Genomic DNA, 13,484 nt, shown 5'->3' with positions numbered 1-13,484 from the left:
ATGCTTATTTTCAGATTCAAGTTTGTTAAAATCATGGCCCCCGGGGGGTAAAATGGGGCCACAATAGGGGATCAAAGTTTTACATACAAATATAGGGAAAATCATTAAAAATCTTTTGAAGAATCACTGGGCCAAAGAAGTTTACATTTAAAAGAAAGTTCCCTGACATAGTGGAGATTCTAGTTTGTTAAAATCATGCCCCTCCCCTTGGGTAGGATGGGATCACAATAAGGGATCAAAGTTTTACATACAAATTCATAGAGAAAATCTTTAAAGATCTTCTCAAGAACCATTGGACCATAGAAGTTTACATTTTCATGAAAGCTTCCTGACAAATTGCATATTCAAATTTGTGAAAATCTTTGCCCCTGGGATAGGTTGAGGCCACAATAGGGATCAAAGTTTTACATGCGAATATATAGGGAAAATCTTTAAATATGGGCCAAGGTGACTCAGGCACGACGCCATTGTGGCCCTTCAGGCCTTTGATTTTTTCTTTTAGTTGAAATCACTTGCTGATAGAAAATTTGAAATTTGTTCGATTTTGACGCTATTTTTCCCAATTGAATGGGTTTTGGTAGCAGAACCAGTGGGTAGAAAGAAAAAAAATGCTGTGCCTATTATTTTTGAAAGTCAAAGGTCAAGGTTGCAGTATAAATTAATAGGGAAACCTTGTAGGCAATATACAGACTGAACTGTTGAGGCTAGAACCGTCAAACTTGGTACACATACACTTTATGCCAAGTGGAGGATGCTTATTGTTTCTCAAAGTCAAGGTCGTATTAGCAGGATACAAACTGAACTGTTGGGGCTTGGACCATCAAACTTGGTTATATGGTACACAAACATCTTATGCCAAGTGAAAATATTACATAGAGAATACCGCTACATGATTTGTCTGTTTTTACGACGCAAAGAAAGTATGTCGCACCCTGATGATTGCTGATACTACTTGAAGCCAAGTTCTACAAATCATGGTGTAAGAAAAACACCTTATAGTAGCTTTTCATGGGCATATTATGTACCATTGGCAGTACTCTTGTTGTTATATTCTTGATTTCAAATTGCGGATAAAATCAGGAATTTTTGTGAGGAGAAACCACCGAATATCAGCAGTATTTTAACACCAAAAAATCACCAAGATGACTTAACTTGGTGTGGAATGGGGACATATATTGCTACACTATTCTTACAGAATACTTGTTTCAATTGGTATGGAAAAGCAGATAAACGGATCAATATTTTGTGTTTGAAAAGATGATTCACAACATAATACATGTTGACCTGTTTGTTATAAAATTGTACTCTGTAAAACAGGTGCAGTAGGAATAAATCCTTATGAAGGGGAGAAAAAATTCCAAGGATACCATGCAGCTCAGACTTGCAGCCAGAGGCCCTTTACACCGACCCCTGTGACTCCAACATCGAGGCTGCACCAGGATATGTCAGCTCCGGCAATACGCCCTCAGTATCAAACAGCCACAAATGTATATTCCAGGTTTGTTCACATATGTATTTCACGATATGCCACATTAAAGATCCTATTTTATCTACCTTGTGTCTCCCCTCTTTCAGGGGAAGACATTGGTTTTAGCTCAAGTCAGCTTTTCAGATCTCTTGTTGTCCGCCGTCTGTAAACTTTTCACATTTTCAACTTCTTCTCCAGAACCACTTGGCCAATTTCAACCAAACTTGGCAGAAAGCATCTTTGGGTGAAGGGCTTTCAAGTCTGTTCAAGTGAAGGGCCATGCCCACATCAAAGGGGAGATAATCGCAAAAATAGGGTGGGGTCATTTAAAAATCTTCTCAAGAACCACTGGGCCAGAAGAGTTGAAATTTACATGAAAGCTTCCTGACATAGTGCAGATCCAAGTTTGTAAAAATCATGGTCCCTGGGGGTAGGATGGGGCCACAATATGGGATCAAAGTTTTACATACAAATATAAAGGAAAAATCATTAAAAATCTTCTGAAGAAGAATCACTGGGCCAGGAAAGTAGAAATTTACATGAAAGCTTCCTGACATAGTGCAGATTCAATGTTGTTAAAATCATGGCCCCCAGGGGTAGGATGAGGCCACAATTGGGGATCAAAGTTTTACAAATATATAGAGAAAATCTTTAAAAATCTTCTCAAGAACCATTGTGCCATAGAAGTTGACATTTACATGAAAGCTTCCTGACATAGTGCAGATTCAAGTTTTTAGAAATCATGGCCCCTGGGGGTAGGTTGGAGCTAGAACAGGGATTGAAGTTTTACATGCGAATAAATAGGGAAAATCTTTAAATATGGGCCATGATGACAGAGGTGAGCAATGTGGCCCATGGGCCTCTTGTACTTTCTGCCCATCCCTCCATATGTCTGTCACAAAATCTTGTGAGCGCTTCTCCTATATAGCTAATATTCGATAGACTTGAAACTTTGTACAATGTTTCATTGCCATTTGTTAAGATCATGTGCATATTGTTGGGATTGGTGGATCCAACTATTTTCCTAAAAGTTACAGTGGATCTAAGAGGGGTGGAGGATGTAAAATTAGCTTGTGAACACTTCTATATGGGTTATCAGATATATTCGAAACTTGCTTCATTGCCATTTGTAGATGTGCATATTGTCAGGACAGGAGGATCCAATTAACTTCCTAAAAGTTATAGTGGGTCTGAGGGGTGGAGGGTGCAAAATAGTTTGTGAACACTTCTCTTCCTGTATGGTTTATCTGATAGACTTGAGAATTTGTACAATGCTTCAATGCCATTTGTAGAAGTGCATGTTGTAGGGACAGGAAGATCCAATTGTTATCCTTAAAGTTACAGTGGATCTGAGGGGTGGAGGGTGTAAAATAGTTTGGGAACACTTCTATGTGGCTTGTCAAAAGTTCATAATGTATATGTTTCTGTCCATGCTATCTCCTCCATACCGAGGAGATTTCATTTGGTGCACTTTCAATTTCAGGAGCTGGGAGACATTTATTTTTCATAAAAACAATCTCTAGTATTCAATAGAAATTTTGTATGTATATAAAAGAATTCTCAGCAACTTACTGTGTAGTCTATTATTTTTAGATGCACTATGATCTATATGTATGTAAAGTTTCTTTCATTGTAATCAAACTTTATGTATTTTTATTAGGATTCCATTTCAAGATGTAAAGGGATCACCAGTTGTGCAGTCTGTGACCTCTAGTCTATCTCCCTCTTCTCTGTCATACCCACCAGTAAGTTCTGAAACTACACCAGTTAGCCCTGTGATGTTGATGAACTGTTCACCAGAAATGTTAAGGCCTTATAAGAATCCACCCACACTGTTACCAGCTGCAGCCTACGGATCTCCTGGATGTACTTCCGCTGCTTTGTTATCAAGACCTGCAACACCACCACAGCGGTCATTTCCACCAGTTGCAAATCAAGCTTGCCTACCAACATCAAATACTAATATTTCACGTCAAGGTACACCTTATTAGTCCCCTACCGGTTTGTAAAGCCAAAGGGAACTATAGCCTAAGGTTCAAGTGAGCTTTTTTGATTGAAATTTGTTCGTTGTCGGTCATTGTTGTTGTCATCATGAACTTTCACATTTTCACTTTCTTCTCCAGAACCACAGGGCCAATTTCAACCAAACTTGACACAAAGCATCCTTGGGTGAAGGGGATTCAAGTTTGTTCAATTGAAGGGCTACGCCCCTTTCTAAGGGTAGATGATAGAGAAATAGGGAAAATACTTTGATGACTTTTAAAGATCTTCTTCAGAACCACTGGGCCAACTTCAATAAAATTGGCACAAAAAATCCTTGGGTGAAGGGGATTCAAGTTTGTTCAAATGAAGGGCCATGCCCCCTACAAAAGGAAGATACAGTGGGTTTCGGTTAACCCAATAGCCCATTTGTCAGGGAAAATTTATCCGATTATCAGGATATTTGATTAGCCGAATGACTATTTACACTCACAAAACTCTATACATCTCTGAAATATCGATGTCTTTGAAGATACAGTGGGTTTCGGTTAACCCAATAGCCCATTTGTCAGGGAAAATTTATCCGATTATCAGGATATTTGATTAGCCGAATGACTATTTACACTCACAAAACTCTATACATCTCTGAAATATCGATGTCTTTGAAGATACAGTGGGTTTCGGTTAACCCAATAGCCCATTTGTCAGGGAAAATTTATCCGATTATCAGGATATTTGATTAGCCGAATGACTATTTACACTCACAAAACTCTATACATCTCCGAAATATCGATGTCTTTGAAGGTACAAGTAGGGTTTCACAGTGCAACTTAATATTACAACGAAATATGTTACAGTGGAACCCCGTTATTACGTATTCCATTTTGTCACGATAAAATAACGTAATACCGGGGGCAACGTAATAAACGTTCCCAGTAAAATCCGTTAAAATTATCATTTGGAAATTGTATATCGTACGTTGGTACTCCGTGAAGGGGTGTGTGAATATATCTTTACTGTTTCTTTGTTTAAAAGACTATGATACTTTGTTTTATTTACATCTTATCTTTAATGTCCGTAATTCTTCATGTTCTTATCCCTTTTCTTTATTTCGATGTAGGATACATAAGGATATTTTGATAAGCGTTGCTTTTTCTGCATTCGTTTGGACCGCCATTTTGTTCAACTTTAAAACAATGCGTTCATGTAAATTTCTCTCAATAACTCTTTCCGGTTCGTATTCAACATTCGTATTAAAAAAAATAACAAAACATCGTTTTTATAAAGTTCTCTTTATTACACAATACACAACACAATAAAAAAAATCCCACCCAAAAAACAACAAAACTGTAGACACAAAACGCACACGATACCCAACACTTACACACTTCTCACCAACGGTAAACATGCACGGAGAACAATTTAAGCGCAATCCACATAAAAAAAAATATAATTTCATTTATAACGCTAAGTGATGGCACTAAAATCACGTGCGCATCATGGGATTTTAAAATATTCACTGAGGTAAACGCCGTGCACGAATCGCCCGATAGATTGGTGTATGTATGGACGAGATTTACGAACACCCAAGCTGCATGTCCAAACAACGAACATTTTTTTTAATTGAACACCTTTAGTCACCTATGTCCAAGCAGTTACCCAAGCGGTTGTAACATTGCTACGATAAATCTTGTCTTTCTTATTTCAAAGCTGTCCGTAAATAGAGTTTTAATAGCGAAGGTAATCACACTATGCTGAACACGCAGGTGGTTGAGAAATTATTTCTTTGATTATCAAAATATGCAAAATGAAGTAAATTTCATAGAGTACAATTTCTAAATAAACATTATTTGTTTATCACTGGCTTCTATACGGGGTATTCACCTGTATTGATGTCGCTAGATCTATCGAAGCGTGATCAGTCAAGCGTCTCTAATCCCCAAACAGACCAGGAAATGTACGTGGTGACTGCCTCAGGCAGTCAAGGTGTGAATGGCTTATTATTTTGAGAATCACTATTGAATAATTAGGGGTTTATTACGTTTTTGTCGGAATTTTTACAACGTAATACCGAGTCCCGACATCTTAGGACAATGTAATAACGAGGTCTATTTTATATAGGTTTGTTAAGAAATGGTTTTGTGCTTTGAAATTCCAACGTAATATGCGGACTAACGTAATAAAGGGGGAACGTAATAACGGGGTTCCACTGTATATATATTGGTATTATTGCGTTTGATTCATAACTGCATGTGTATTTATTAGGGCTATTCCAGAAATAAATACATGTGGGGGGGGGGGGGGGGGGGGGGGGGGAGGCACCTTTTGTATATACCAAGCACCCATAAAAAAAAAAAAAAAAAAAAAATTACCCCATGACCCATCAAATTGATAAACTCATTTTACAATGACCCATCTAATTAAAAAAAAAACTAACCAGACCCACCACAAAAATATTTTTAAAAATGAAAACGGTACAAATCTCGCGAGGTTTTCGGGACAAACATTCTAGTCAATGACGCGGTAATGCCTGTGCGACATTGTATCACAGTAGTTCTGAAGAAACGATGTCGCATCAACAATCAAAGGCATCTATGGCGGGAATGTTGGAAAGATTGGGAGTCCAAACGATGCTATTATCATGAAATGGGTATGGATATGTTTTTCCACGAATCGTTCGTCTTCTAATGGAGCCCGCGCCCGGAGGTCTGCATATCACCATCACACTGACTGATAAATATAATGCATCGGTACCCTCGTATAAATCAACTAAGGTTTGCCTATTTTTATTAGAAAACGGAATACCTATTGGTTTCAAAATATTCCCAAAATCGATGCACTGTAAACTGTAATAATCTACAGAACAGAGTTCGCCGCCATCACGTCCAAAGGGACCCTACTAAATGCGCCTCTAATTTGAAGAGTGCCGTAATGGAAAGTTATGCGCTGCAAAGAGCGACAACTAGAATAGTTCTATGTTACTTCCAATTTCGAAAGCACGTTTTCAATTTTCCCTCCGACGTTTTGTAACCAACACGACAAGAGCGACAATAAAAATAATCTGAAAACTCAACACCCACGTGGCACAAAATAAAACAATAGAAACTACCCACTACCCATAATAAATATTTTTTTAACAGTCCAACCACAGACCAAATAAAATATGAAAAAATACGACCACCCACACAAAAAAATATCATTTGCCGCCCGACCCCCCATTTGATCATTTCTGGAACAGCCCTTACTATTTTTCTAACCGTAATGGTTTATTGTCATTTTGCTTACTTTTATTAGACTTAATCCAATTTTGATTGTCTTTACTTTACCGCAAACAGCTACCATTGTGAACCGGAAGTACAACGTATAAAGAACAGAAGTTATAATGCAAACCTATTTTTTCCGGATTGTATTTACCGTATGATAAATGAAGTAAATAAAATCGATGTCAGTAGCTTAAATCAGTGAGTGCTTGGGAGCAATCTGAGTGCATTGAAGTGTGACTTCTCACCTGTGAAACTGTTTTATCTGTATAAACAATGAATTAAGGGTCTAAAGGTGTGAAATTGTAAGGATAGAGACCGAAATTGTATATTACAGAGTTTTTCTACTATTAGATTAGCAGGATGTTGAAACTTTGCTTATCAGAATAAAATATAAAGGAATATATAGAAAATGGTTTGGTGCAGCAATATTATATCAGATTGGCCGAAATATCCGAATGTGCGAAATCTGATTAAGTGAAACCCACTGTAATCACAAAAATGCGAAAATAGGGTGGGGTCATCTAAAAATCTTCAAGAACCACTGGGTCAGAAGAGCTGAAATTTACATGAAAGTTTCTTGATATAGTGAACATTCACGTTTGTTAAAACCATGACCCCTGGGGGTAGGTTAAGACCACAATAGGGGATCAAAGTTTTACATGCAAATGTATAGATAAAATCTTTGGAAAAAAATTTCAAGAACCACTGTGCCAGGAAAGTACAAAGTTACATGAAAGCTTCCTGACATAATGCAGATTCAAATTTGTTAAAATTATGGCCCCCGAGGTTAGGATAGGGCCACAATAGGGGATCAAACTTTCACATGTACAAATGTATTGAGAAAATCTTTAACAATCTTCTTAAAAACCACTGGGCCAGAAAAGTACACATTTACATGAAAGCTTTCTGTCCTAGTGCAGATTGAAGTTTTTTTTAAAATCATGGCCCTGGGGGTAGGGTGGGGCCACAATAGGGGATCAAAGTTTTACATACAAATCTTTAAAAATCTTCTTGAGAACCATTGGGCAAGAGAAGTTAACATTTACATGAAAGCTTCCTGTCAAAGTGCAGATTCAAGTTTGTAAAAATCATGGCCTCCAGGGGTAAGTTGGGGCCACAAAGATCAAAATTTTACATGCGAATATATAGGAAAAATCTTTAAATATGGGCCAAGCTGACTCAGGTGAGCGATGTGGCCCATGGGCTTCTTGTTTTGAAAAAGGTAAATAACTCTTTTAAAAGCAATTGTTCTCTAAAGATATACTGATTACTGAACCCTATACAATTATGACGGATTCCTGTTCACAGAAATCAATGTGGGCGAGCGAGATAGCAAATTTAGGTGCCCAAACAAAATTTCACTCGCAATTGGCGAGTGGACGAGTGCTAAGTTTAAACCCTGACATTGGTACATTCATTATGTGTAGCATTGTTGTTCATTAAAGACATGGTAAAAAAAAAATGTCAGCAGTATTTGATGTAGGCCAGGATTGATCTCTTCTCCATCCCCATCCCCCCCCCCCCCCCCCCCCCCATCCCCCCCCCCCCCCCCCCCCCCCCCCCCCCACACACACACACACAGAGATTATTCATCCAGAGGATAATTTTGCAATGGAGAAACATTTGAAGAAATGTCCTTTATTTTATGTCCACAAAAAAGTTTTGGCATCCTGTTTTCTGAGTTTAAAAGATGCACTCCTGCCCCTTTAACATGCAACTTTTCTTGACATTCAAGTCTTCCATTCTGTGATACTTAGGTAACTATTAAGACCTATATGTGCCTATTTTTTTTATTTTAAGCTTTTAGACCACCTTCACCACCACAATCCGCAGAGGACAAATTTAAAGCAAAAGCATCACAGTATGGTATTGAGATAAGCAGCACCCTGGAGCAGTTTCTTAAAACTCAGGAAAAAGATCAGAATGTTGGATCCAGGCTACAAGTTAACAAATCAGAACATGCAATACACAGTGATTCAAACCATACTCGGAACCTGCTCAGCAGCTTCCAACAAAAAGCTGAAACCAATGGAATCACTGTACAGGATTCAAAGCCAAACGGGCAGGGAAACCTTCAGACTTGTGAGACTGACTCTCGGGGCAGAGAAAATGCAATTACAGAAGAAAGTTGTGAAGCAAGAAGTTCTAAGGCTAGTTGTTCATCCTTGAGCTTTACATGGTCTCATTCTGATCAGGCTAAAGAATGCAAGAGCATATATAAAACTTTAGATAAAATTTCAGAACAGATTGTTGATTTCTATGAGGAAATTGAATGTTGTAATGGGTCCATTCCTGACAGAATAGATGGCAATCAAAGTATTGAAGATATAGCCAAATTACTAGTGAATGATGCCATTGCTTTTGCTTTGAAAGAAATGATGAATGAAATGGAAGGAAAAGAAACCGAAGAGTGTAAAAGGAAGTTGTACTCCTGGCAAGCCCAAAAAGCAAACCACAGTAATGATAAAGAAACTAACAGACAGAATGATGACATAAATAAATCATTAAGGATGTCAAGTGTCTCGACTCCTAAGCCTTTTCTCAGAACTGGTCTTGACCCTGGTTCTCCAGCATTTTTGCCAAAGGACAGGACACCATCTAAGGGAGATAAACAGACAGCGATCTTGGATCCTAGCTCCCCCGAGTTCACCCCTTCTGCTGTAGTAGCTTTACCACCATCCAAGACTCATTTGAATCCAGTCTCTGAATGCAGTGAAGTGTGGCAGGAACCAAATTTGGATTACTTTGTACCTGCTCCGTACGTTCCTGAACGAAGTCGAGGTCCTGATTTTTACTCAAAAAATGCCTCATCTCAAACTTGGTTGCCGTCTTTGGTGGATGTGGCTTGTAACACTCCCACAGTTAAAATGAAAGACCGAAGTGTGGAAACATGGACCTGTGATTCTCGGGAAGTTGGAATTAACACAACAGAGATGTTTGAATTGGAAGATGATGATGATGTTATTATTCCTCTAAATGATATTCGCACCAAGCTTGTGGAAACACAGGTACGGAAAGAGTTATCATTTCACTGAGATATATATACTGATTGTGATAAAAAGCAATGTACTTCATATGTAAAATTGGGAGAAATACATGCTTTTTAGCTTTGAGAATGGGGCCTTATTTTGGCCCCTTACAACACAACACCCCCACCCACCCCCACCCCATCAAATCCCAGGAGATTAAAGTTTTGCATAGGAAAAATCTTCTCATTGGACCAGAGAAGTTTACATTACATTAAAGGTCATAGGAGACGATTTTCAAAAAAAAAATTGTTTTGCACGAAAATTTGTTCTTCTTTAATTACTTAACACGTATAAATAAGTCATTCAAAAAAATGGTAAGGTAACAGGCGCTACAGACCGTCAAATGTTGCTGCGGTATGAAGTATCAAAATAGTAAGATGACTTATCTCCCTTGCTTGATGACGTCAAAAGAGACCAGCCTGACACAAATGTGTATTTGATTAAACTAACAACTGCTGGTTTCAGCCGGCAAAATGTTCAATGTTCTTACATTCAACTGTAATTTTAACAAATAGGTATTTCTATATACTTTTGTCTAAATGATCCAACGTTCAGAAAGACTTGGGTGTGAAATCAACACTGAGAACACAGAACTTGAAGTTGTTTGACAATCATTTTACGCGATTACGGGGGTTGATGAGGATCAGTTTCGTTATTGTATACACTCTACTTTGGCAAAAACTAATGGGTTTATGAAATTAAATCTTCGACCAGATGCCGTTCTAACTATTTTCAACTACAAGCAGACCAACTGAAAGCACTGCGAAGACGAGAAAATCCTGCAAAACGTTTACTATATAATGATGGTAGCACAGATACATGTATTTATAATTTAGTATTTAAACATGATCTGATTTGTTTAGAATTGAAATTTGACTATGAAATAGTCATATGAAGCTCTTTTGATCAGAAACCTTTTCTCTGAATATATAAGTAAAAATAATGAAGATGAATAGGTCTACTAAGTTTATATGTTGAAAGTTGCATTATCAGACACCACCCCACCCACCCCCCACCCCACCCCCTGTTTTCTGTTTAAAAAAGAATGTTCAAAGAAAATAGTGGAGTTATATTGAAATTACAAGTTTTTATATCAGGTGAAATAAACCAATTTTTACGGTCATGCAAGAGTTGGGGGATGATTTTTTTCAGCTTCAAATGAAGCACTAATTTGCACGTTGGTTTCCTTATTGGGGTCAAAATTTAAAACAAAAAATTACATCAAAGGCCGAGGATTTTGAACAACCTGTCGGTTTTCCTCAGGTAAGTTAAGTGCGGGGCGGGACTAATTTTAGGCAGGTGTGAAGCCCCAAGCCTGAGGGAACCCTGCTAGCTTGTATATACCGTCCCAAATACACGGGGTGTTATCTGTGTTACCTGCATTACCTGTACGTTTTTGTAAGATTGAAAAATGCATGGGAGTAATTTTTCTTGCGCAAGTTAATCGAAACGTTGATAATTAAATCTAATGAATCAACATGTAAAAATTAAAGCTCGATAAATTTATTTTGTATAAATGTGAACGTTAGCCATTGATAAATTAGGCAGATTATTCTTTTTTCTATGTTTTCTTGTATCCGATGATGTATGACTGCCAAACATACAGTTTCCGACGGGAGTTCCTGTGTACTGTGCGGATTTTCTGGCTATGTACAGCTTATGAACTGATCATCGTCCCACACCCCACGATGACTCAACATATTCTAAAACTGTTTAGATTAGAAAGTTTTATTTTGTTTGAATTAGTTTTTCTGGACTGCACACCAGAATTCTTTGGCTACCTAAAGTTGTCTGTGTGACTCATCCAAAATGCATGGCCAACAAAAACAGCCAGGACATTCGGATTTTCCGACAGCTCCTTCATTAACTGGTCTAGACGAAGAAATCGTTCTTCCTCTGGCTTCCAGTTCCAACCATTATACGCAAGAAAAAGCCCTTATAGCGGCTAATGTGATGGTAAATTATTCTTCATATAGGCCCTAATGTTGCAAATTTATTGTAAAAGAATGTTAAAGCCATTTATACTGAGCGAAGCTCGGACGGGCCAAAGGCCCGTCCGCGAAGCAAGGCTCTAAAGGTAACACGTATGTAAAAGAAAAAAGTAAAAATCAGCAAAAGAAAAAGAGACAATCTCTATATACGTTTACTGAAATTTTCGTGATCCATATGTGCGCCGCCATTTATTTACCTGCTTCAACAGTTATTCGTGTTTTATTTTGAATGCCAATGATTTAAGACTCTGATGTGCAATTCGTAATTTAAACACTCAGTTTGTTCAAAGTGAATAGTATAATTTTCATTGTAACAGGTTTTAGCAAATAATTACATATAAAACCGTAATACGACTAAATAGATGAACGAGTTCATGAGTTTCTTTAAATAAGACTATAAGATAAAATTACGGTTACATTTTTACCATTTTGAATTTATTGGTTAATTTTGTTTAGTTTTATAACGGCCTTTTTCATTGCATACGGAATGTATTATTGTTGTTTATAATTGTTTGCTTTGAAAAAGAGAAAAAGGTTGAGGCTAAATGTGACGTCACAATACACAGTTTATGTCGCCTTGTGTTTTATTTCCCACGTTCAATGAATAGGCGCATCCTGTAAAACTGTTGTCCCCATATAAACCCCTTTAATATTGAGATGTTACTGGGTTTTTAGCGCAAGGAAAATTTCATTAAAAATATATTTTTAAATGAATCATAACCTACCATACTTAACGGAATTATGATTACCACTTGGGACACTCCAATGACCATTACATGCTTTGCTCGGTCCAACGGTCACACCGTATACATATTATTTATTATTATATTCACCTGTTAAACTAAAATAGCTCACGATACTTGTAAAAATCCTATGAAAATAAATTCAAAATACGGCATTCACGATGTGTGCAAAGGAAATTCCAATCTGTCTATACAATATATCCGAGTCAGGGTGGGACTTGGGCACATGAAACCAAAGGGGGATGAGGGGGTACCCATCTTTTTTGTCAGTCAACCTTCAATTTGACAAACCCTCCAACCCCCTTGGAAAGAAAAAAAAACGATGCTGCGTCACCGTGTCTACAAGGGGTTAGAAATAGTGCAAGTAATAACTATTTATATTTCTCTTGTTGTCATCAGAGAATGTAATATGAAATTATCATACATTTATCAGGGTTCGAAATTAACTTTTTCAAGCACTAGTCCGTATGGACTAGTCACTATTGATGTTCACTAGTCCGCAAAGCATTTCACTAGTCCGTCCAGTATATCATAAAATGATCTTCATTTTAATCAATAGTAATTAATGAAATCAAACATCACAGTTGCAAGCAATTCAGTTTCTGACACCTACAGAAGAAAAAGACCACCATACTTTATTTCGCATACAAAATCTTCAGAAGCATACAATATTAACCTCCAAGTTAATCCTTTTATAAACGTCCATAAGTGTGTTCGAGATCGACGTTCCTGTTGTTTTGGTGCTCAGATCTTAGAGTCACAGGAGTTCGAAATTTTATCAATAAAGTCAATAAAATTCACTCTTTTGACCAAGTCATGAGCTATAGTATAATGTTATGAACTACTGTGTTAGAGTTGCGAATGACGAGAACATGTGCGCATAAACGTGCATGTTCTCGGACCACACTACTTGCAATTTTTGCACCCAGAACACGTTCTCGTGATGTGTACTCGGTGTTCGGAATCGGCAGGAATTTGACAATTTGTGCACGTTCGAAGAACGCGGTCTC

At 37.6% G+C, this 13,484-nt stretch overlaps 1 protein-coding gene across 3 annotated transcripts in view; it reads left to right on the top strand.

Annotated features, from left to right (window-relative positions):
* Nucleotides 1-13,484, top strand: part of LOC125647369 (uncharacterized) — an 89,322-nt gene that overhangs the window by 33,505 nt on the left and 42,333 nt on the right. For all 3 annotated transcript variants that reach the window (XM_056140897.1, XM_056140898.1, XM_056140896.1), the window contains exons 3-5: nucleotides 1,318-1,498; nucleotides 3,129-3,445; nucleotides 8,512-9,719. In XM_056140897.1, the coding sequence (XP_055996872.1) occupies nucleotides 1,318-1,498; nucleotides 3,129-3,445; nucleotides 8,512-9,719 (1,706 nt within the window). The remainder of the gene's footprint in view (nucleotides 1-1,317; nucleotides 1,499-3,128; nucleotides 3,446-8,511; nucleotides 9,720-13,484) is intronic.

This window comes from Ostrea edulis, chromosome 6, assembly GCF_947568905.1.
Source record: "Ostrea edulis chromosome 6, xbOstEdul1.1, whole genome shotgun sequence".
Lineage (NCBI taxonomy): Eukaryota > Metazoa > Mollusca > Bivalvia > Ostreida > Ostreidae > Ostrea > Ostrea edulis.
This window is presented reverse-complemented; position numbering and strand designations above follow the sequence as displayed.